This window comes from Lygodium microphyllum, chromosome 3, assembly GCF_053477565.2.
Source record: "Lygodium microphyllum isolate KBCC chromosome 3, Lygodium_microphyllum_v1.1.10, whole genome shotgun sequence".
Classification (NCBI taxonomy): Eukaryota; Viridiplantae; Streptophyta; class Polypodiopsida; order Schizaeales; family Lygodiaceae; genus Lygodium; species Lygodium microphyllum.
The window spans coordinates 88,759,429-88,786,046 of NC_141137.1; the positions used below are offsets into that span (position 1 = coordinate 88,759,429).

Consider the following 26,618-nt stretch of genomic DNA (forward strand, 5'->3'; position numbering starts at 1 on the left):
ACAACCTACTCAATGAAGACAACACAGGTAACAAGCTAAATAAAGCCATGAGTAGAGAGGAGACGGAAATCCAAGTCCAAAACCTAAAGGACTTCTAATTGGAAGCAAGAAGATGAATTGTCAAAATTTTGAAAACAAAGGCGAAGTGCCAATACCATAAATGGGCATAGATGAAACATCACCTATGACGACTATGCTCCCCTAAGAAGACTCAAGAGAGATCCTACAGCCAATCACCCCCATAAGTCATGTCGCTTGGTAGCACCATTATCCATGATCTAGGGACTTTCTAAAGACTAGATAGTCAAAGGAGACTCCTCTATCTGATGAATGTGAAGGAATATTGACTATGTTGTAATGGCGAGAGTAGAGGTACATGTAGAAGTAGGCTCTATGGACAATCGCTCCTTCCTTCACACTAGGACAAAGGTGAGGATAGTTCTTCCAATACTTCTCGAGCTACAAGGTCTTCCCCCAATGTTGACACTTGGAAATATCCTTTGTGCTTCCCCTCTATATCTATATCAGAGTCCAAAAAGGACTATGATTTCCTTATCTTCTGCTTGGATTGTCCTTTGCCTCTGCAATGATGTGGATACATCTTGCATGCGCAAGCACAAAATTTATACAACTCAAAAAGAGAAAGAACAGGTTCTTCCATTGAGCTTATCCCATTAAGCTATCAAGTGCCTTGAGAAACTAGCATACCTATAGCTATTTAGTATAGATCGAGTTGATCGAAAATTATTGCTTGGCCTAAAAATGGCTACCCGGGTTCCCCTTGCCACATGGCTGTAATGCCTATCCATGACACAAACATGTTTGGTATGGAACTCACATGTCTGGCCAATATCTAAGGCAAATGGAGCTTCGTGTGTGTATGTGTGTGTGTGTGTGTGTAGGGGGGAGCAGGGGCGATACAGGTACAAGTGATAGGGCCTAACTATATAGCCTAAGCTGTGTACCTAACCCTTTGACCCTTAATTAGTGCTAAGTGGTATAAAAGGTGTTCACACATAAAATGCAATTTAACACACAATAATGTGTATTCACATATGGGGATGAATAATAGCTAACAATCACCGTCTTTGGATCATGGGTGACTAAACCCATGACACGAAACATAAAGAAAGAAAATAGGGAAGGTCTTGCCTCGAAGAGGTAGTGTCTAATCCCATATATGGTACAAGGATTCTAGAAAGAAAATACATAGGTAAGAAAGATGCAAAATGAAGTCGGTCATCACACGATCTATCGAGAGGCTCAGGGACCAAAGGTAAGCTATGTTCAGAGGTGTATGGGCATAGCTCAAGGCTAATCGAATGTCATTGTGGCTCAGAGGCACTGGACACATGACCAGAGGCCAAATACGTGGGTATAGCTTTTAAGTTGAACTTGGAGGTCATCGAGAAAGTTGTCAATAGCCTTCTTGAAATATAGCTTCCTTTTGAATCAAAAGAAATACAAAGAACTACAGCTCATTTTAGATTAAAATCCGAGCAAAGGATCCACACATGTATTTAATATTTATGTGACGAAAATATGCATGCACATGGCTAGTGTCTGATTCCAATCACATAATTTTTAACTAGTTTTCAAAATACTACTTTTGTATTTTTTATTTTCTAATATTTTTTTGTTCTTTTTAAATTTTGATGGTATTCAAATCTCCCCTTGATATTAATGTTGAGAGCAATGAGGTCAACGTCTACCACTTGCGACAACATTGCTAAGCACTAGATGCTTGACGTATCATTTAACGCCCGATCTCGAAGGGGAGGGCTCACGTAGCCTTGACCATGTGGTCAAAGGCTTTGATTTGATGGAGAAAGATGCCAATGTGAAAAGCCCTGAATTTATTGGAAAAATGGCAAGAAATTTTGATAAAAATCAAAAATCACCCCTAGAAAGCACAAGTTTAAATGAACTTAATTAAGGTTTAATGTTAGAAAACATTTTTTGAATGTGGAAAAGTAGTGAATCATGATGTGTCTATACCTAGGATGATGTGGAAGGCTAGAAGTGTGGGATGCAACACAAGTAACATGGTCAATAGACGTCTGGTCTATAGGTCCACATGTGGGACAAGTAAGAGCTGAGTATGAAATAGGGTGACAGCATGGGCATCACCATGCAAGCGGCACGTGCAACACGATGACAAACTATGACAAGCCATCTGGCGTAAGCAGCCAAGACGAGCAAGTGCAAACAGGCCTTTTAACAATCAAGGAAGCGCCTAGAGAGGAATGACATTGCAAGGCAGCAAACAAACAAGCTTTGTGGCATGTAGCAGGTAGCATACATCAGCAAGTAGTAGACGGCCAAGAAGCTAACATAGCAGGACTCAAATTGTTGGGTCAGATAGGGAGTGTTGAGCACATGACTTCTTCTTCTTCTCCTTCAGAGTCTCCCTTTTTTTATGTCAAAGCTATTGGGCAACAAATCAGACATGCATAGCAACGAGATAGAAGATGGTGCAGGTGGAGGCATTCTCAATCCCACTTTGATGCCACTATCGGGTATGCAGCTGGTGTGTTTAACCAGCATCTAAGGCGCATGGAACTCCAATCAAGGATACACTTTAGGGAGAAGCTGCGACGTAATCAACCAGCAAGATCTGCCCAACCTGTTTGTGCCGCATGCCATGTAATAACCCTAGGGACTGGCAGCAATACACCCAAGCTGTTTGTGCCACAGACAATGTTAGCACCACACCACGTCACAATTGCACTTCTCCAAAACTACTAGAATTGAAACTATCCTTAGGTACACTTATACCCATTCAAATTCACGTATGTCTATGCCTTTTCAAGTTTGCCACAAGACTAGCTCAACGTAGGTAGTAATTCAAACTTCTCATTGCTGCCTTCTCCTGAAAAGTGTCCTTGTTCTTGAATAGCAATCATTACTACCATCAGTATCCACCTTCACAATATCACTAGCTAAAACGCGAATCACAGTAAGCAAGCAACTCTTGTGTTCGCACTCATCCAAGGCAATTGAAGACTTGAGAACTCCATCCCTATGACATTGTTTAGGTGTGTGTCCTCTCTTCTCTACAAAGTTAAAAACCCCCTTGCCCAGTAAGTGGTGAGGCAAAATCTGGAAGCTGCATACTTTTCGACTCCCGGATCCAGTAGCTACTTTATAACATCGAACCTTGCGGGGATTAAGTGGCGAGTCAACGGACCTCCGATCAACGAACCAAGACTTGCGCTGGATTCCTCGGGGATTAAATGGCGAGTCAACGGACCTCCGATCGACGAACCGAGACTGTTGGCAAGAGATGGAGAAGCACATATCTCAATAGACAACTAAGGAGCAATTGATTAGAAATCTAGACCCAGCCAATGCCGTACAGCTTTGAAGACAGGCATGAGCATATGAATATGATTTAGTTGAAGGCACCAAACAGGCAGTAGATTACACTACCCATTTTACATGCATGTGTGAAGAGTGGAAGAGACTAGAGGATGTTGTGTGCACCTATCTACATGGAGTTTAGGGGTCGGAGTGAAGTAGGCCAAAAAGCAATGAGTATTCTATCAGCAAGGAGAAAAGGGAAACAAGAGAAGAAGGGAGGAGGAGGAGATAGGATACACTGGATTTTTTGGACTGCATGCTGCTTGTTTCTTGTCTGCTATCTACAAGTCATACTGGGTATACTTTGGGTTGATCGCTGAAAGATATGAATAGGGCTACCTTGGGACAAAATAGGGCAGATGTCTGGAGAGTTTCAGGCTAATTTCTGTGGCTAAAAACAGGGCATTTTAGGACTGATTTACAGCAACCCACTTCTATCATAAATCTCTTCTGTGATGAGCACGATTATGATACTTTTTGGCTGAAATTTGAAGGTTTTGGAGGCTTGCTTTTTGGGCTGAAGATAGGGAATACTTCAGGGCTTCTTTGAACATGATCAGGACTGATCTGGGAAGGCTGAGAATAGGGAATCGAAGGCTGAATCACAGCAGTCATGAATGCAAAACTTGATGTATGAAGGTGAAAGAAGGGTTCTAAAGCAATTCAGAACAGGGTTTTATCTGTTTATGTGAGTTGATTATGTATTAGGCTATTATCATGAATGATCAAACCTTTTTTTGAACCATAGATGCTATGTATGCTATTCAAATCTATGCACAGTGAGTTACATGCATGAAGGGATGAATGTAGCCACATTTTCACTGGGCATAAAACTCAGGAACTTATGTTTAAGCAGTAATGTGATCTATATTTGGTTTCGAAGCAAAAACTTGCACATCATAAGGCATCTATGAATCTGATTTGAGTATACAAGTCTCCTTGTGTTTGAATCTTCAACCCCTTTACCTTTCTCTTCATTTTCCATTACTGATAGCTTCTCTCCCTGCCTTGGACTCTTCTTACATGAGTCGTTGCTTTTGGTGATACACCAAAAATTCCCTAACACCAACTAATGAGTGCTTGCCTCATGCTCTGGAGAACCTTGGGTGTGGATGGCTATGAGGTAGTTACTACCGCCTCTTGGGCAGCAAATCTAAAATCTCTAACCACTCTCCATTGCCTCTCTGCCTATCTCTACTACCCATGTCTTCCTTTTCTTTGATCCTATCCTCCTTGCCTTTGCTCTTAATCTTCTCTTCTACCTAGGAGTGTGTCCCCTTGTATTCTCTCTCTCCTATGAGACCACCTCCACCTTAAGAGACCTATCCTTGCCCATCATGAGATAATCAGCTAAATGATTGCCTATCATATCACAAGCAAAGCAATATCTTGGGAGGCTCTAGTAATAGACTCACTAGATAAAGTATGCTGCATGAAAAGAGGATGTCCTAATGCCCAGAGGAAGGGAATCAAATGATGAATCAAGGGGGTGTCCAAAACCCTCACATCAACAAGGTTTTATAAATCGTGCAGCCTACTGTGCTCTACACTTGGTATCCAAGTGTTCCACTTGAGGACCATGCACATTAAGTTGTTTCATTTTCAGCTACATTTCAGTAATGATCTTCATTTTGTCTCCAAAATATTGTTCAGAGAGTATCTTAAGATTTTCTGTCTGGCTCAGCTTTGATCAGCCCCACTTTTGGCCTGGGCAACCTACTTTTGGTGCAGTAATGCCTGAAATGACATACTATGTATATATAAGGAGCTATATTAAGTTAGCATATGAGTATTATTTTCCCCTCCAATAAGTTGTGAGATTTTCCTCTATCTTCAAGAGGTTGAAAGTGATTTTCTTTTGTTGTTTTGTGTTTCATTCAAATTCTATATGGAGGAGTACCATTCACCTCTCCCAAAACCTAAAAAATGTTTGCTTCCTTTTTATCGTGAATGGAATGATATCACAAGCAATGTATATATTTGGATTGCCAATACTTTATTGGTTTTTCAACGATGTTGATGTCCAATATCAAATATTATTCTTTGAAAAGGACAAAAAAAGACAGGTTTGTGAGCATAGTAATACCACATAGCTGTGCCAGGGCCTGCACCATAATCAAAAACTTGTTGAGGCTTAAAATCTGGCAACCGGCGAGAAACCTATACACAATCCATCATACCAAAAAGTATGTAAAACGTCAAATAAATAGACATAACCAACCATTGAGACCAAGATAAGTATACTGGAGAAACAATATAGATACCCTTTTTACTTCTTTTCCTAGCAATGTACAAGCAACATGATGTTTCAATAACATTTCTTTTTCTTTCAAAAACAAGAAAATCCTATTAATAACACTTCTGAGAAGATCTCCGTAAGGTAAAATTTTGAGTACAAAGAACCCTATAAAGAGTAGCTAAGCACATCACAAATCCAAAGCTGCATGCTATAATGCCACACCATGAGGGGCTATATGAAAAAATGTGCCAAAGTCATAGGTCCACAAGAAGACATCTATCGACTCTCTGCTATGGAGACATCCAAAAGGCCTATAGCATGTCTGCACTTCACAATCCACGTGTACCAAGTAATACCAGTAATCAGCTCCCATCTATGGCAGTGTCCCTGGGTCCACTTTGCCTACAAGTAATCTAATGTAAGGATCCTACTCAGATACTGCCCAATGATGATAAAAGTGTCACTCTCCTAAACATCTTCATATGCCCATGTTGGGCCTCTATATGTGCCCCAAGCTATGGCCCCCCAAGTCACAATCATGGTCTCTATTCTATTGTGAAAGACCATCTTAAGGACTCTCATCCATGCCTCTTGGGTGTTGGGAATTCTGATAGGCAATGCATGTGTCTCCTCTAGCTCACCACATCTCACACATGCCACTGGGTCCTTGCCATATCCAAGCCATGTAGCGACCGCTAAGCTCATATGAGTTGATAACCATAGGAGAAAAGTGAACCTTCCTAATCCTAAAGTTTTCATCTAGCCTCCTCCAAATTTCTAGTAAGAAATTATCCAAGATGTCTGCAGAAAGTGGCTATTGGCTGTGTCTAATCCTGAGTATCAATATCAGTATAGGAATCAGAAAGAAAAGTCAATCATGTCATCTTGTCCTCAAGTATTTTGAAAATTCCACATCTGACATGCAGTCTATGCTTGTAGAGCAAGAAGATGTGTTGTCTTTCCCGTCGAGCCCATAACATCTCCTCAAGGCCTCCAATGATAGAAAAGCCTGAAAAGGCACCACAGCTCCCCAAGAGGAAGGATTCTAATCCATTGTGAATTGGTTATGTGTTGTTCGTGTATCTCGCACTAACCAAGCCTCCACAGTAGCTGAAGGATATTGTTTAGAAGAGCACAAGCTATGCTACCATGTAAAGATATGTGAGGGTTTGCATTGAGAAAACATAGAATGTACGAACACAACTGAAACACAATTACTGTTTCACACATAAACAGTACCCTTTCTCACGATAAAACTGATCAGCATTTCCTCTAATCAGTCCCAATTTGTCCCCCGTGCATTTACCAATCATTTCTCACTCAAACAATGACCCTTCAATCAACAAAATAGATTGGATTACTCCACATAAGAGCACTCCATGTATGGACACTTTGAAGGATTCACAACCAATGGTTAACCGTGAAATCAAGTATTTAATGTATGAAACCACATATTGCTGAATTTACAGCAATTTGTGCCTAAACTTGTGGCAACCACCCTGAAACGGATGCTGATGCCCTCGCAATGAAACCATGAAACCAGCCGTCTTGTAGCTAAAGGGCAACATCACATTAACTCAGCAAGCAGCAAGCACAAACAACTTAAAAGAATAGGTCAACAAACAAAACACTCGCAGAACCTAGAGCTAGAATGCTCCTCTTTAATGTTACAAACACCAATTGACCCCGAGCTTGACACCCCTTGTGTCATTTCTTTATATGATAGAGAAGGAAAATCACTAGTTCACTACTAATTTTTGTTGTAGACTAGCTTCTATGGATAGACAATGGCCTTTAACATTGCCATGGTTAGACTCCATGCCAATGCTGCAATTAAGTCAGCCTGCAACCCTAGAATTACAGCAGCAAACCAGCCACTAATTTAGCTCCGAGTTCCCCCTTAGTAGATCCATGTAGAGCTCCATCCAATTTTTCCATGATTCACTCACCAACAATTGCTCTCACCAATTGGGTTTTCTTACAACATACACATCAAAACATTACTGTACATCCACATGCAATGACCAAAGTTAGCACAGATCAGCCTTGATCTGCCCTGATCAGCTGAAACCCTAATTCATTCCTAATCAACAAATTCCAATTTAGTGCTGATCAGCAAGCTCTTTACCAGCACAAGAGAGGAAAAGAGAGAAATCCAGCACTGATCTGATGAAAGCAAAAACGCACGATATTGTCCCAGATCACATAGATGCTGATCCAGCTCAATCACCATAAAATTGAGCCCTCCTGCTCCAAACAGAAAATCAATGGAGGAAATGATGACTTGAGGCTATTCCAAGTTAAAGGCTGCACACAGCAAGCATGATGCTATCCTCTGCTTTCTGCTACCCAAAAAATAGATTTCACTCCTCCAGATTGGCAAATATTAGACTTCACTCAGAGGGCTATGGGTTGAGAGAGAGAATGGCACGTTTCAACTTGCCCAAAAGCCATGCCAAAAATATCTCACTTCTTGCATTATTTATTAAAGTTTGGGACTGCTCAAACTTTCAAATGGCTGGCCAGACTTTTTAAATGCCCTATCCAAACTCAATTTGATAATAAGTTGCTGCCCAAACTTTGGCCAAACTTTCATTAAATAAAGGTTTAATTGTTTTAACCTTAGAAACTCACGATTCAAAGGTTCTAAGGCTTAAGCCCATTCTTTGGTTTCTACCCTTGTGCCACAAAGCGTAGACTCTACCCACTTTGTGTCCAATGTGTCCTTCACCGCTAGTGATCATCACTATCCTCAACACTAGGGATACCAAAATCAAAGTACTCTATTTAAAATCTCATGTAAATTTTATTTCAATTTTAAACAACTCATTTGCATTTTACATTTTTGTGGCAACAAATCCTTCACAAAATGGAACTGCATGCAAAACATGCTCAACAATCCCCTCCATGGTTGAATAGGGTCTTTGTGACCTTGTGTTGTAGGGAAAGATCCCAAGACTAGATGAATACTTCCATGCGAAGAGACTCCATATCCATGGCATACAACCTTCTCCTTCTCAACATACGGCATCCTTGAAAATCCTCCATGCACAACCAAACCTACAGATATATCCTAAATCTCTCCTAAGCAGCACCTATTAACATACATACCTTCTACCATACCTCCGGGACATCATCCTCAACTGTGTCAAAGGCACGTGAAAGATTTTGGTGAACATAATCACCCAACAATGCGTTCGCAAATTCAAGTGGGTGATCCCAAATCAACTCTTGGGATTCAACATCAGTAGTGACCGCTTGCGCATAAGAGGGAATGGGAGTATGCACCGGAGTAGGAGCCTCCACACAACCGGAGTAGGAGCCTCCACGCAACCCATAGCTTCTTCCAAAGCATGCTTCGGACATTTCCAACTGGCTGATTATCAAAACAGGACACCATCTCTACCATGCAGGGAACTGTTTCCTCTTCATCAGCCTCGGAATCCGGGATGCCACCATTTGATCAATGAAAGTAGTATCAAGTCCAGCCATTTTCATTGAAAATTTCTTATTCGCAATCAGTACATAGTGGATGTGTTTCTCTGCAAGCACCCTCTCTTTGTCTCTCTTTCTCTCTCCCCCTCTACTCCCTGCGCTCAAAGGGCCAACAGGATGAGTGCACATGGCACACCAAATGGGGTGCAACAGCAGCCGTGGATGTCAAAGTAAGGCCCTGATGCGAGGAGGCATATTCCACAATGGATTCCATGAGGTTTTTATTCCACGGTGGATTCCGTAAGGTTTTGCGGTGGATTCCGTAAAACTATATTTATTTACCGGGGCTCGTACACAAGGTGGATTCCTTGTGCGAGAATTTGATAGGGACGCCTGTCCTTTTCGGCGTCAAATTAATTTAATGTGCGCGTGGGTGATTCCACAGCATGTGATTCCACAAAATACATATTTAAATTGATGGACATTTATGAGTTTAGAGTGCACTCATATTAAATTAAGGTTAGGACAAAGTTCCAACCTATTTATTTATTTTGTAGCTGAAGACTGCTAGGTATTCACTTTTGTTGATTTAATTTTACTATTTTCTAACAATTGTGAACGCTTCAATTGTGAACTCTCAGATTGATTTAGTGATTGCTCGCAGTGTGGCACAGCCTAATGGCCTATATACCACATGACCCATTTTCTTACTGAGCTGACAGCAATAACCAAGGGCTCTATGTTCCATCGCTTCCAAGCATTAGCCACATCTCGGGAGCCTACGAACAATGAGTGTCTTTGGCATTTCTGCCTAGGGCATCTTGGCTATGACTCTCTTCATGAGGTGTCTCGCCATGAGATGCTTGAGAGCCTTCCTCGCCTGAAGCTAGCTCGAGATGTATGTAAAGCATATCAGCTCAGGAAGTAGCATTATACCCCATTCCCTCAACACTCTACACATAGAGCTGAGGCACCTGTTAGATTGATTGGCATTCATCTTTGTGGGGCAACATCCACTGCCGCCTCGAATGGTGCATTGTACTTTTTTTTAATAGTGGATAATCATTCCAAACACATATGTACTTCCTCAAGTATAAGTCCAATGCTTTCACATATTTCTCTGCTTGGGTGCTACTAGTTCATAACCAGACGGGTCGTTGTATTGGTTGCATGAGGAGTGATAGCAATGGTGAGTATATCTCCCACGAGTTTTCCGAGTTTCTACAACAGCATGCATCTCTCGCTAACTCACCTCTACCAACTCCCCCTCTCAGAATGGAGTTGTAGAGTGTAGAAACTGGACAATCACAGAAATGGCACACTCTATGTTATTCGTAGCAAAGCTCCCCAAGCACCTTTGGGTTGAGACTACTAACACTACTGTGTAAGTCCTCAACTGGTGCCCGATTCAGGCTCTTCCTCAAAAGACCCTAAAACCAGTCTTCCTCCTCGGATAGGGTGGTAAATCCATGATACAACTTAATTACAGCAGCAAACAATAAGTGCAAATCTGAAAATACAAATTTACATACTGATCTTGGACAATGCACACCCGATTGGCCCCAAAATTGGAGCCCCTTTTGGTATTTCTTTAGCTTTATTGAAGAAAAAGTTGACTTACAAAGGGATTCTCCCAATCCCTTTCGGTATTTCAACTCCCCTTGCTGTCCAAAGTGACCAGCAAGTCTTCAATCTATTTTGCCCCTCGATTCGGGCACAGACGATGGAAATGCCCCAAATTCAATGGTTGGCTAGTCCTCCACCTAAATTCAGTTAAAATTCATGTTCAACCTTGTTGAATCCAAGTCTTGGAGTTTCCAATTTCTGGCACGCTTCCCAAGGCTGCTGCTAAACCCTAATTTCTGAGATCTTCAGAGCAAGGCTGTGAAATGGCTGGGAGATGAGAAGGAAAACTGTAGAGAGAGAAAATTCAGAATTTTGTCGCGAAGAATGACTGAAAATCAGTCAAGTACAGCTGCTGCCCTGCCATAGCAGCATGTAGATGCAAAGAACTGAAGAAAATCAGTCATTTACTACTGCTGCCCTGCCTCAACAACCTGTAGATGCTATCTCTTGCTGTTGATTGGTCTTCTTTTGCCCCTAGCCGCCTCAGAAGGTCTTATAATGGCTGCAAATCTAACCAGTAGCCTCTCCTCCCTCTCTCTTGCAGGATGAACTTATAGAAATGCCTCTCCCCAGCCTCTAAAGACGTTTTTCAGTCTTGCATGGGCATTTTTCACAAGTGACAACCTTTCCAAATGGTTTTTCCAACATTTTTCATAATTTAAATATTAATTATCAGCTTTAAAATACTAAAAATTAATCTAATAATATTTCAGTGCCCAATATCTGATGGCCAATAATGAAATTGGCTAGGCAACTTTGATTCCGGAGTGTCTTTGCGCCATCTTTGTGTCAGAGTGCAGCGGTGCGGAAGCGTAGGACTGAGAGAGAGAGAACGCAGAGAGAGAAGGGAGAGAAAGAAACAGTGTACACTGAAGATCTGCTGTATAAAGAATGCTGAATACAAAGATATACATGGGCACAGTGCGCTGGACTGCGTGTCTCCACCTCGACGATGCGACCTGCTGTCCACCTCGAAGTCTGCTGCAGTCTGCACTGTCTGCTGTCTGAAATCTGTGAACAGAGACAGAAATCTGCACGGCACCGGTCTGTAATCTGCGACAGAGAATAGTGACCAGACTGCTGAAAACGTCAGCAATAAATAGGCGAAAAATCACCTAGAACGGGGCGCCAAAATAGGGCGCAGCCTGGAATAAAATGGCTGCAGGCAGTCGGACTGCCACGTGGCAGTCCGACTGCTGCAGGTCCGACTGCAGCAGTCCGACTAGACTGCACCTGCCTGGCTGTACCTGCCTGGCTGTGATCCTCTCTAACACCCCCTCTCAGAGCCTGGGCAGGGCAGAAGCCTGAGGGATCTGGAATGTTGCCGAAGTAGAGCCTGAGGAAGCGCCTTCGTAAACAAATCCGCAAGATTGTCCTCCGTCTTGCAATACTCCACAGTGATGGTCTCATCCAGAAGCTTTTCTCGGATGAAGTGGTACTGGATCTCAATGTGCTTCGTCCGGGCATGAAAAACAAGGTTCCTTGCCAAGGCAATGCAACTCTCATTGTCACATCGCAGCAATGTAGGACGAGTCTGGGGGCACCCAAGCTCCTCCAACAATCTCCGAAGCCACACAACCTCGCATGTGGTGGAAGATGCGGCCGATACTCCGCCTCAGTAGACGAAAGGGCTACCGTGGGCTGCTTCTTGCTACTCCATGAAAAAACACCTGCACCCAAAGTAAAGCAGTAACCTGTTGTAGACCGCCTGTGGTCCACGTCACCGGCCCAATCCGAGTCGCTCCAACCTGCAAGTACAAGATCTGACCCATCTGTCCCTGCGGGGTAATGAATCCCCAAATCAGACATCCCCCTCAGATACCGAAGTATCCTCTGAGCAGCCTGCCAATGCACGGTCTTAGGTTCACTCATGAACCCTGCCAAGAGCCCAACAGCAAAACATAGATCAACCCTGGTGTTGAGAAGCCAAATCAAAGACCCGATCAACTGTCGATAGCGGGACGCATCCGCCAAAGGAGAAGCTGAGTGGGAAGTGGCCTTCCAGTTCGGATCCATAGGAGTAGAGAGGGCCCGACAATCTTCCATCTCAAAAGTCACCAAGAGCTCCTGTACATATCTCTGTTGGGAGAGAAAGATCCCCCTCTGAGACTGATAAATCTCATGGCCTAAAAAGAAATGGAGTAGACCCAAATCCATCATCTCGAACGTCCGATGTAAAGCTGACTTTGTCTCCTGGACCTACTGTGCATCATCACCTGTGACAATCAAATCATCAACATATAATACAAACAGCACACAACCATCCTCGGAAGTGTGAACATACAGCTGCGGATCGGCCTTGAACCGCCGATATCCCAACTGAGTCTGGAGGAACGAATCAATCTTCTCGTTCCAAGCTCGCGGGGCCTGCTTGAGACCATACAGGGCCTTCTTCAACCTGTAGACTTTCCCATCTGAAGAACCAAAGCCAGGAGGCTGCTCAACGTAGATCTCCTCCTTCAAATCACCATTCAGGAAGGCCGACTTCACATCCAGCTGATAAACAGGCCATCTCCTATGGCCAGCCAAAGCAAGAACAGCTCTAATGGTTGCCATACGAGCTGTAGGGGCAAAGGTGTCATGACAGTCAATCCCTGGGCGCTGGGCAAAACCCTTAGCAACAAGGCGAGCCTTGTGCTTATCCAAAGTACCATCACTGAGATATTTGGTCTTAAAGACCCACTTGACTCCAATCACCTTCTTCTTCGGGGGGCGTGGCACAAGTGACCAAGTGCCATTCCTCTCAATAGCCTCCAACTCAGCTTCCATAGCTTTCTTCCATGGGGCGGACTGTAAAGCCTCCTTCACGGAGGTGGGCTCTCGATCCTGCATAACTCGGGACATCAAACAATAATTGGAGCAAACAAGCTCCGAAGAATGCGCCTGGTGCCTCCGTGACCGCCACGGACCATCCTGCGGTCCCCACTCCTCAGGAACCCCCTCGATCCCTGAATCACGGAGTGTGTCACGGGCCCAGCGAGGAGGAGGCCGAACCTCCCCTTGTCGTTCTCCATCAGTAGAAGACTCTGGAATGTCCACCGGTGGTAACTCCTCAGAAGGATCCGGTGGAACAGTAGACTCTGTGTCAGAAACTGAATCATAATCAAACGGCACAGGCTCCAGTGGAACTGTAGAAGGAGCCAAACTCTCCCCTGGATCTCCAAGAACGGGATGCTCATCACCCGTTGAAGAAGCCGGAACCTCCACAAACCGCACATCACGGCTAGTATATACATCCCGCTTGACGGGATCATACAGTCGGTAGCCTTGGGACTGGGAGCTGTAGCCAACAAATACCTGTTTTCTTGAAGCCGCTTCAAATTTGTCACGGTGAGCCTTGGGAATGTGAACATAGGCATTACACCCAAAGACCCGAAAGTAAGAAACATCTGGCTTCGTCCCAAAATAAGCCTCAAATGGAGTCATCCCTTCCACGTCCGAAGTAGGGGATCGATTAAGAATGTGGACTGCAGTAGCCACAGCCTCGGCCCACAGAACCTGAGGGGTCTGTCGGTGCTCCATCATGGTGCGCGCCATCTTGATTACGCTGCGGTTCTTCCGTTCTAGAATACCATTTTCTTGAGAAGTATTGGTATTGGCAAACTCCTGGTAAATTCCTCTATCTGCACAAAACCGAGCAAATTCATTAGACACAAATTCACCTCCCTTGTTGGATCGCAAGGTCTTCAACTTCCGGCCTGATCGGTTCTCCTCAAAGAGAAGCCAATCCTTGAAGTGCGAGAAAGCTTCTGACTTTAGTGCCAAAAAGTAGGCCCATGTCATCCTGCTATAGTCATCCACGATCAGCATGAAGTACGAGCTCCCACGCAAGGACTCATTCCTCATAGGGCCACATAGATCCGTAGATACTAACTCCATCGGTGAAGTAGACCGCCGCGAAGCGGTGTGGGGAATGGCATCCCTATGCTGCTTCCCCCGTATGCAGGAGACACATGGCTGCTGGCTCACCACTATATCCGGCAACCCTCGAACAAGCTGTCCCCGTGACGCCTTCCGAAGATAGTCATAGTTCAGGTGACCAAACCTAGCATGCCATAATTCAGACTGTGACTGTGAGGTAAGAAGAAGAGTGGAGAGGGCAGTGGAAGACTTCAGTTTGTAAATGCCGTTCTCCTCATATCCAGATGATAGAACCTTCCTGGATTCACGATCAAGGACTCGCACTGTAGAACTGTCAAACTCCACCAGAAGACCAAGGGAGCAAATCTTATGGACTGAAAGGAGATGGTACCCCAATCCTGGTACATGCAAAACCTCTGAGGTATGGGTGCCACCTCGTCCATCCGGAATAAGCTGCATCTTCCCCGACCTGCAATAGAAACTGAAGAGCTGTCTCCAATGAGAACCTGCCCACGCAAAGGTCGCAGCTGGGCAACACCATCTGATGAAGGAGTCATGTGCCGTGAGGCACCACTATCAATAATCCACTCTCGAGATTGGGGAGCCGCCATCGCAGCATCAGAAGCATTCGGTGAAGCGTCCTCAATGACAACTAAATGTAGAAATGCAGCTGATGAGGGTGCAGCCACCGCTCCAGAATCCTTGGTTTCCTTCTTCTTGGTGTCCTTCGAGTCTTTGTCAGGGCAATCCTTCTTCCAATGGCCAGTCTTTCCACAAATATGGCATGTGGAGTCTTTGTCCTTGTCCTTCTCCTTGTCCTTCTTGGACTTGTTATCCCCCTTCTTCTTCTTTTGGTCCTTCCCCTTCTTCTGAGAGGCTTGACCTGTCAACGCCTCCGTCTTGGAAGCATTCTGTCCCTTTAACTGTTCCTCTTAGTCCAAGACCATAGGAACCAACTCCTCCCACCGAAGAGTAGACTCTCGCCCCGAAGCAATAAGGGCAGAGTAAAATGTACCGAATCGTGGCGGCAACTGGAACAATAGTGTGATCGCCATGTCTTCGGAGGAGATCGGCTTCCCCGCATTCTGAACATGCATCTGTAGCTGCCTTAGCTTGTTAATGTGTTCCCTTAGCGAAGAAGACTTATTGACGGACAAGGTCCGCATCTGTACCTCCAAAGAAACCCTCTTCATCAGGGTCATCCGATTGTACATTTGATCAAGCTCCAGCCATATCTCACGAGCCACCGTCAAGTGCTCGATGTGAGCGATCACGGCTCTAGTGCATGATAGAAAGAGAAAGGATCGAATCCTGGCATTCAGTTTGTCCCAATGAGACTGGGCCCTGGCCAACTCCGCACGAGCATCGGAAGAGAGTTTGGACTCATCTCTTACCGAATCGTGGCGGCAACTGGAACAATAGTGTGATCGCCATGTCTTCGGAGGAGATCGGCTTCCCCGCATTCTGAACCTGCATCTGTAGCTGCCTTAGCTTGTTAATGTGTTCCCTTAGCGAAGAAGACTTATTGACGGACAAGGTCCGCATCTGTACCTCCAAAGAAACCCTCTTCATCAGGGTCATCCGATTGTACATTTGATCAAGCTCCAGCCATATCTCACGAGCCACCGTCAAGTGCTCAATGTGAGCGATCACGGCTGTAGTGCATGATAGAAAGAGAAAGGATCGAATCCTGGCATTCAGTTTGTCCCAATGAGACTGGGCCCTGGCCAACTCCGCACGAGCATCGGAAGAGAGTTTGGACTCATCTCTTACCGAAGGCCGGTCAATATCTTCCTGTACCAACTCCGCCAAATCATAGGACTCCAGAATGGCCAACATCATAACGCGCCAAATGCGGTAGTTGTCGCCGTCGAGCTTCTGATCTGTAGGAAGAGCCGGTAGGACAGGCACCTTCCGGTCCATAATCGCCTGGAACTCCAAGTCCATCTCTGTAGACATCTTCACCTGCAATGCCTTCTCAAACGCAAAAGCAGCCCCCTCTGACTGGGTAAACTCAGCCTGCTAAGGCTCTTCAGCGTCCCGAAGCTCCTTCACCCGCCGGAGGCGATGAAAAAGCAAAATCTGCACTTTTAGGTTGAAAACTCAAACTTTCTCCGCGTAAAACAGCAGTAAACAGCAGCAAATCCACCACCTGTACTCCTTTCCTGTGCGCCCACACTCGTTTCAGCCTTGTTCCAAGGCGCAGCCCTCCTGTCTGCCCTTAAACGCAAAAAACGCAAATTTGTGTCGCGATGGAAACTCCTCTTCAGGTTGATTCTGCGCTCAGTCAGCCCTCAAACACTGCTCTGATACCATGTCAGAGTGCAGCGGTGCGGAAGCGTAGGACTGAGAGAGAGAGAACGCAGAGAGAGAAGGGAGAGAAAGAGACAGTGTACATTGAAGATCTGCTGTATAAAGAATGCTGAATACAAAGATATACATGGGCGCAGTGCGCTGGACTGCGTATCTCCACTTCGACGATGCGACCTGCTGTCCACCTCGAAGTCGGCTGCAGTCTGCACTGTCTGCTGTCTGAAATCTGTGAACAGAGACAGAAATCTGCACGGCACTGGTCTGTAATCTGCGACAGAGAATAGTGACCAGACTGCTGAAAACGTCAGCAATAAATAGGCGAAAAATCACCTAGAACGGGGCGCCAAAATAGGGCGCAGCCTGGAATAAAATGGCTGCAGGCAGTCGGACTGCCACGTGGCAGTCCGACTGCTGCAGGTCCAACTGCAGCAGTCCAACTGGACTGCACCTGCCTGGCTGTACCTCCCTGGCTGTGATCCTCTCTAACACTTTGACCATCAGATTGGCGTTAGGTACTATTAAACCCCACTTCTCTAGTGCCACCAACTGACACTTGTGGCCAAACGGATAACCTAGGCCAACAACTGGCTCCAAATACCACTAAGTACCTATGCAGCATAACTTATAGCAACTTTTGCCTTTGACATCCCATGATTTCTTCGGGTCCCGGGCTTGTAAATTTACTTTAACCCCAGTTGCACCTCACATTTGCATCATTTACTTAATCATGTGATTAAAAATTAATCCACATGTTAAGTGAGGCTTCAAAAATACATGTCCTCTCATATCCCACTTCAGAGTCTTCAGGTATCGTGTATACACACACGCTTAATGATAAAATAGAAAAGCTCACTCCCCGAGCTAATCTCCTTATCTTTGTCGGAAATTCCTCCAAAGCAAAAACCTACCGTATATTCGATCCTCGAACAAACAAGATGATCCTTAGGAGAGACGTCATCTTTGATGAGAGAGATATCATGTAGTCCCCTCTACACTGGATTTTGATCGAATTTCTCCTTCCACATCGAATATCGTGTCTACTGAGCCTGGTCTACTATCCACTCCTGACCTACATGCAGATTCTTCAGCTCCCAGGCCCCCTCCACGAGACCCAATTCCCTCGCTAGTACCAGTAAATCATGCGAGATTCGGAGATCTTACCACCGGATTCCACTCTAGAGTATTCTAGAAGATCTACCCAGCTTGCACCTCATGCATCATTTTCGTCGTTGTTTACAGCTGATTACATAGCACATTCTAAGCCAAATACATGGCAGGAGACTCTTCAGAACCCTCAATGGCAAGAGACCATGGAGAAGGAGCTAGACAGTGTTGACCGAAATAAGACTTGGACATTGATGGATTGTCTAAGCCACAAGAAAATCATTGGGACGAAGTGGAATTTTAGAGACAAACTAAATGCTGACGGGACATTAGACAAGTACAAGGCTCGCCTTCTTGTGCAAGGATTTCAACAGAAGTATGGTATTAATTATGAAGAGACCTTCGCACCTACAACACAGATTACATCTTTTCGGTTATTACTCGCGCTAGCCGCTCACCACAGTTGGCCGATACACTAGATGGATGTCAAGAGTGCCTTCCTAAATGGTTATCTGGAGGAGGAAGTCTATGTGCAGTAGCCACCAGGATTTCCTTCTGCAAACCCAAGGAATAAAATATTATGCTTCCAAAAAGCTCTTTATGGGTTGAAGCAAGCACCGCGGTCTTGGTTCCATAGGATGTACAAGTTCTTACAGACTCACAGATACCATTCTACCCCTTATGACCCGAACTTATATATTCAATCTATTGCAGAGGGGGTCAGCTACATCCTACTGTACATTGACATCAGGAGCTCAGACTATGTTGCCATAGCAGAAATCAAAGCAAAGCTTAGTGCTATATTTGAGATGACAGACCTCGGTTTGTTGTCTTACTTCTCGGGGATGGAGATAGTTCGATCTCAAGGTTGTATTTTTGTGTCATAGCAAAAGTACGCACTTCAACTCATGGATCAATTCACTATGGATCAGATACAGCTAGTGGCCATGCCTCTCAATCCTACTGTCCACTTGTTGAAGGATACCCTAGGTCAGCCCTTCGATGCACATACCTATAGATTTGTTGTAAGAAAACTTCTTTGTTTAATTCATAGTAGGCCAAACTTAGCTTACTGAGTCAACATTCTCAATCAATATTTCACAGTAACTAGGATGTCATATTGGATTATATGTCTTTGTGTGTTGCGTTAATTACGGTATACTTATTCTTATGGCCTCACTTATGGTTCCAGTTTATGTTTGGAGGGATACACTAATTCTGACTGGGCAGGAGATCCTAACACTTGGTTTTTCCGTGGCGGCTACCTCTTTACCTTGGGCACAGCTCCCATTTCTTGGTCCAGCCACCCATAAGAGACAATGGCGGCTTCCAAGGCCAAGGCTCGGTATAGTGCTCTCTTTGATGGCACTATTGAGGCCATCTACCTAAGGAGCTTACTAGCGGCGCTTCACTTCCCTTATGACTCTCCCACCGTTGTCTATTGTGGCAACCAAAGTGCCATTGCCCTTGCGGGCAGTCCGATCCTCACACCATGGACACGGCACATGGGAGTCCAATTCCACTTTTTCCAAAGAGCAGATTGAGCAAGGCACTATCCGCCTAGAGTTTGTGCCTTCATCAGACAATTTTGAGGAAATTTTAACCAAAGCGCTCAACTGATCGCTTCTTCGGTACCTTCTACCCAAATCACACCCTCCCCTACTTCTTCAAATTGACAGAGAGAGAAAGTACTTCCCTCTTGGTTTCCCTTCCAATTTGAGAGGGAACCGCTACTTCTCTTAATAGTAACAGTGATGATGCTTACAGTTTTTTCATTCATTTATTTTTATGTATTGTACTTATGGACATTTATAACTTCATCCGCACTATTAGGATGACATGGTTGTAAAGGAGCACTTGGGCAAGTGAACAATTCCCCTGCGAGGGCACTGCCCAAGTAGCACCGCTACATAGCATTTTGAGTGAGCATAACATCTTACGTCTCCCTGTGCATTACCCCATACATTGACATTCCGTTCATGTAGACATGCATCTATACGTATTTATCCCTTTTCGGTCTTTTGAAGTGGTCAGCTCTGGATCCACCATATTTGTGGCATTGCACATAGCAGTCTCCAAGGCAATTCTCGCTAGCTTGCTTGCTTGCTTTACTTGTCTTGCTTGCTTCTCATCCTGGCTATATTTGTGTCATCCACACCTTAGTCATTTTCCTTCTTCACCAACACCCAATAATGGTAGGGATAGTATGCTTGTTTTGTGAAGATCTTGGGTCTGACAATCCCTTATCACTCTCCCGTTTGGAGCACGAATACTCAATAGAACGAAAACTGATTGGAAACCCTCACTTAATGTTAAGTCTATCAAAACTCCAAAGCCCTCAAAAAAAAAGTCCATAGTTGATTCCATCTGCCTTTGCAAGACTTGGTAGGCCACTGGGCAGCCACCGTGCACCCTTTGTCCAATGCCCTGGCCTCTCTGGGGTGATCACTTGGGCTCCCTTGGTAAGATAACCATCGCCTCTATAGCCTTAGTAGGCCATTGGGCAACCAACGCGCACCCTTTGTCCAATGCTCTAGCTACTTTGGGATAGGGCGCCTTGGAGTAAAAAAAAAATTTTAAAAAAGGCTTATCTTGTCTACTTCTTATGGTACCGTTGTTGAGCCTGAGAGGGGATGTTGAGCTAAAAATGCATTAGCTTCACTTAAACAGCCCCAAAACATGCTTAATTAAGGAAGGAACCTTGTTTATTTTAAAGAAATGCATTCCTAGCGGGTGTCTGTATCCCATAAGTACAAACCCACTTGGGAGGGCCCAAACTTTCTATAAATAGGTATGCTGCCCTCCATTCAATCTTAATCTCGTTTTTGCAAGTTTCAAGTGTTTTCAGCTTGCTGCCCACACCCCATTCGCAAAGGACATCGTAGTCCAAGCTGTCCATTGCAGTCTTCACTCATCTAGCGCATGTTTTCAAACCTCCATTATCATTTTGTTGTTGTTTCCAGCCATGCAACTATTGCTGTCCACCCATCCAATTGTCGTACAGCCTACTATGTCAGCATACTATTGTGTTTGCAGGCCCCAACAGCTGCCCTGCTAGTTTTATCTCTCCTCTCAGCTATCGCTAAGGCTTTCTCTCTCCTCCATATCAAAAGATGACGTACCAACGAGACAGTAGAGTTTGCAGGGAGGAACATGGAGTGAACTCCGCAAACATGGAGAAGAAAAGAAAAGAGAGAAGAAACTCTGATGAATGGAATGATGAAGACCTGAATCATGGAGTGAATGTGAGACAAGGGAACAAGGGTGCCGTAGCACAAGGAAGATGATGAAGACAGCCACGAACCACGAACCGCAATGCCCTCCTGAAGGGGTGTGAGGGTAGTGGAGAGGCTAGAGAGAAGAGGTGATGGACTGAATGAATCAACCACAAGGAATGAATGAGAGAGTGGCCTATAAATAGGCACAGTCAATCTAGGATGGAGCCCCTTTTTGGAGCTGCAAACTCTAAACGCAAACCCTATACGCAAAACGCAAAACGCAAAAACGCAAACTGCAGGTGAAGGGTGAAAGGGTTTCTCAATACCCCCTCTCAGGCCCAAAAAGGGGAACAAGAGAAGAGTGAGGTGGAGATGCAATGCTACATGCTGAAGTATGCTCATGCAGCAGATGCCACTTGGACAATGTCCCTCTTGGGAAAATTGTTCAGTTGCCCAAGCACCCTAGTACAAAGATGATGAAAACATGCAATGCATAGGAGGAATGTCGAACTTTATGTGGTACTGAGAACCATAAGAATATGCCCGTACTCAATCTTGGGAGGTGGCTCCATACTGACGAAGTGGCCAAGGCAAGAAGATGTAGAGAATCCCTAAGATCCAAGATTTCCACTGCAAAGGGAACCTATAGTAAAGAACAGTAAATAGAGTGAACTAGAAAACCTGAAACTCAACCTCGGGAGAGAAGCCGCTAGCTCCGTGCAACCACGCTGGAAGGAATACAAAGGCCTCATCACCAAGTCACGGCTGAACCTCCGAGGTCCCGATCTAGGTGGTACCAGAAGATCCTGGGTATCAGTAGAAGAGATGACTGGTCGAAGACAGCCACCCTAAGAAAGTAGAGGATGGGTAAAGAGCTTCATGTGGAGTAGGTTTCCCCTCAGAGGTAGGAGGTGGAGGGGCCCCCACTAAAGTCAAAGAAGAAGTAGATGCCCCCTTTAAGGGCAAAGAAATAACATCCCCCTCTGAAGTAGATAGGGAATCCAAAAACTCATGGATCACGGACTCCAAAATTTCTGATGACGAAGGCAGTGCCGCCGGTTGTGCCGAAAAAGGTATCTGGGATGCTGAAGAGCTCCCAGAGGTAGCCTCTCGAACCTGGGTAGGCGAGGGTGGGGAAGGGTAGGGCTCAGAATGAGCAAGAGGTGGGCAACAATCGCTATCTCTGAGTGGAGCAGACTAGGCAGCCGAAGAAGAGGAAGAAGTGGAGTACCCATTGTCTCTCGAAGGAGCAGACTGATGAGGAGACGATATCAAACAATCACTGTCTCTCGATGGAGCAGACTGCAGATCTGTAGGTCATGGAAGCCACTGTACCTGAAAATAGGTGGGAGAAGACTATCAATAGCATTGCGATGGTCTCCAGGAGGTCGTAGCGCCAATCGATCCTCCATGTGCTCGAAAGGACTTAGTGCGCATCGGATACGTCTTATTGCTTGGAGCATAGTACTCTGATAGCCAATGCAGAACAATCTCTGTGGCTCAGAAAGGAGAGGCGGCACAAGGAGTGCTTGGTGGAAGACGCATGTACTCCGGAGGGACTGGGGAGCAAGGGTCGAAGTCGGCAAGCATCCGTGGTGTGTCCGGTGATGCCACAGTAGAAGTACCCAATAGTCTGGTTATCTATTGGTAAAGAAGCCATGGATACTAGTATACCTTGCTGAAGAAGGAAGAGGTCAGCTACCATGAATCCACGAACCGCAATGTCCGCCTCAAGGGGTGTGAGGGCAGTGTGAAGCACGAACCGCAATGTCCGCCTCAAGGGGTGTGAGGGCAGTGTGAAGCACGAACCGCAATGTCCGCCTCAAGGGGTGGAAAGGCAATGAAAGGGCTGAAAGTGAGCTGCTAGTGGGAGGAGGATGCGACCAGCAGTAAGAGGTTGCAACCAATAGAAAAACGCAGGTGAGGAGAGAGAAAGACCAAAAACGCAGGCAGCAGGTGAGAGAAAGGCTAAAAACGTAGGCAGGACAGCCTGCAAGAGAGAGAGAGACTAAAAACGCAGGCAGGACAGCGTGTAGGAGACAGACAGACTAAAAACGTAGGCAGCAGGACTATGATGACATGGCAGGCTGTACGGCAGCAAGTCTGCACAGGAACAGCAGTCGCATGGCTAGAATCAGCTCCAAATTGCGTGCAGAGGGCTGGAAATCAGGGGCCAACTGATGGAGACAGCAACGGACAGCTTCGGCTGAGATGTCCTCCGCGAACAGATGTGGGCAGCAACCTAAAACACCTGAAATCTGCAAAAACGAGATTTTGATGCAACAGAAAAAGAAGAGAAGTGGACGCCGAACCCGCCACTGGTCTTTGCCTTCACTGGAGTGGAGGATCTTCGCTTCTAGATAAGCAGATCCAGCTCTGATACCATGTTAAAAGATGACGTACCAGCGAGACACTAGGGTTTGCAGGGAGAAACACGGAGTGAACTCGGCAAACATGGAGAAGAGAAGAGAAGAGAGAAGAAACTCTGATGAATGGAATGATAAAGACCTGAATCATGGAGTGAATGTGATATAAGGGAACATGGGTGTCATAGCACAAGGAAGATGATGAAGGCAGCCACGAACCATGAACCCCAATGTCCTTTTGAAGGGGTGTGAGAGTAGTGGAGAGGCTAGAGAGAAGAGGTGACGAACTAAATGAATCAGCCGTAAGGAATGAATGAGAGAGTGGCCTATAAATAGGCACAGTCAATCTAGGATGGCGCCCCTTTTTGGGGTTGCAAACCCTAAACACAAAACGCAAAAACGCAAAAATGCAAACTGCGGATGAAGGGTGAAGGGTTTCTCAACACTCCCTGCTGCATTTTGCAGTTTTCTCTCTCCTCTAGCTGTCACCATCATCATCTCAACTTGCATTTGCAAATTCTCTCTCCTCAGCCTATGTTTACAGCACTCTCTCTCTCTAGACTACCGTCTGCATCAGGTCCAACCACACACAGGCTACGTTTATTGTTGTTCAACACTCGGAGGCTACCTTGCTGTGATTCGGAATCCGTTCAGAGTACGACACACTCTCCGGCTCATTACCCCTGCCCTGATCCTTGAGATACAAGAGTTCGAGGTTCAGTTTCATTCACTGAATAGTATGTTTGTTGCATGAGCATTGTATATTCAATATTCATATCACTTAATTCATTATTTGTGTTCATTGTCTCTGAGTTACCCTAACCCTAACTATGTTTTTCTATGAGTCCGTGCTTAGATGTACGGTATTATTTATGTTTCTATGTTAGGGTATTTCTTCACCATTGATACAAAGATGGCTCTATCCACTTGCACACTTCCACTGTGAAGCTTAGATGGCGATCCAGACAAATAATAGGTGAAGAGCTTAAGGCTAACCAAAAGAACTTTAACTAGGTAAAAGATAGATTGACGATGGCTTTGTAGAGGCCTTCCTTGGACCTTCCCTAGTCAACCAGGGAATATTTCAAGGAATATTCCCTTTACCGTCAAACACCCTACAACTCAATGCATTGTGCTCCGAGTTGCTACCAGCATAGCTACTCTATCTAACCCAAAAGCTAGATCCACAAAGGTCGCCTTTTTGCCATTCGATCACATAGACCTCATCTGCATACAAGTCAAGACCCAACTCACATATGGCTTCTCCTCATAATGGGGGACTTACAACTTCACGGTGGATCATTGATGGCATCTTACGAGAGTGGGGCGTTGAGCATATGCAAGTTGAGTAACCATAGAAGGCTCAAGCCCAGAGTATTGGCTAGCCATCATAATACATAGACTTGAATATTATGCTTCCATACTATAGAATCCAATCTTGTGGTAATAGATGCAGTCCTGTTCCAAAGTTGTAATCCTCTGAATCTCCATATGAACCTTCAACAAGTGTTGAACAAGGTAAGAACAATCGCTCCCTGCAACTCTATGCTAATACTATCGCATGGGATGGGAAGCATAACAAAAAGGAGTTCCCATTTTCAATGTTTCTAAGTCAAAAAATGATGTCCCTCATGACTACCTAATGAAGACTGCAGCTTCAGTTTCTCCACCAAGTAGAGGGTGGCAATGAAGATGCACTGTCACTCTCTCCCATGAAGTTGCTACTGTAGAGGATAAAGTCTTCATAGTTGCACACAAGACAATGAGACATGACAAAGTAGGAGCAAAACAGAAGATGGATTGCCACTTCTCTCGTGAAAGAAAGGATAAACTTCCCATACCTGCTTGGGCAGTCGCTTATCAGGAAGGGTTATTGCAATAATCATTGTTCTTCTTCTTTGTGGGTCACTCATTAAACCTATATCTCCATGCTTTGGATTTAAATCAAACCTTTTAGTCTCTCTTTTCCTTCTTTGTATCCAAAAGCTTGCCCCCAAAAAAAAACATATTTGACTTTTAAAGTAGACTGTCTCAAAGACCATTTTTACAGAGCCTTACTCTGTATTCAAAAGTGGTTGCAAGTTTGATATCCCTCCATACTATAGATCCATTCACCTCCACATCATTCTAAATGGTGTCCCATACACCATTGACAAACTGCTGTGAAGGTGCCCTTACCCATCAAGTTCACTATTGATGTCCCACCTTCACCAACCCCAGTCGCACCGTGTCATAGCCCAAGTAGCATCAATGATGTAAGGGGGAGAGGTGGAAACACAACCAAAGGTGCCTCCAGAGTGAACCAAGGGAAAAGATTTGGAAGTACACAAACTGTTGCCTAGATGGGCCCCTCGTCAATAACAAGAACATTGGATCACCCAAAACAGCTCCCAGTAGGGAAGCCAATATGTCCTCCATACTACACACATCTAGGATTACCAGTTCCTCTTCCAGATGGGCATTGCTTTAACTCTGTAGAAAGGACCTTAGCAGCCAAGAAGGCTGCCTTGCTGCTCAACTCAGCTATCAAGGCCATCAACAGACTCTTGATGGACATTTGGATATGTGCACTCCATCTGTATGCCAAAATCCCCTTCTCAAATCTGAAGGATGGAGAGGACTGCTCATGGCTAGCAGTGATTTAGTAGAATTGGAAAGCAGCAAACAAAACACAGAAATTTGCCTGTCAGTCCTGAACCTTCAAGCAGTCTCAATAGTAAATTATAGAACATACAAACTATTTGGTAGTAAGATAAACCATGTCACATTACCTGCATGAACAAAATATCCACTTTTAGGGGACTTCAAAACATTAAGGTGTGTTAGCATCCAACACCCACAAGTGTTATATTGATGACCAGCATGGCATTTAGGGATCCTTTTTTAGCATTTTTTCATTGGGCAGTGTCCACAGTTCCACAAGGCAATGAAATGAAAGTGGTAAGAATCTTTGAAGGACAGGTTGGCTAAGGCTTACGAATATCACACTAGATAAGCTAATAACCACCAGATAGATCAACAAAAGAAGTATCGTGCCGGATGTATTGCATGTCTCATGGTTGAACCCCCTAAGTTAACCACACATTCATGATG

At 44.8% G+C, this 26,618-nt stretch overlaps 1 protein-coding gene across 3 annotated transcripts in view; it reads right to left on the minus strand.

The window, feature by feature from the left end:
- The window catches only part of LOC148038603 (copper ion binding / methyltransferase), a 248,227-nt gene that overhangs the window by 189,333 nt on the left and 32,276 nt on the right, over nt 1-26,618 (minus strand). For all 3 annotated transcript variants that reach the window (XM_087673802.1, XM_087673788.1, XM_087673795.1), the window contains exon 3: nt 5,450-5,523. In XM_087673802.1, the coding sequence (XP_087529928.1) occupies nt 5,450-5,523 (74 nt within the window). The remainder of the gene's footprint in view (nt 1-5,449; nt 5,524-26,618) is intronic.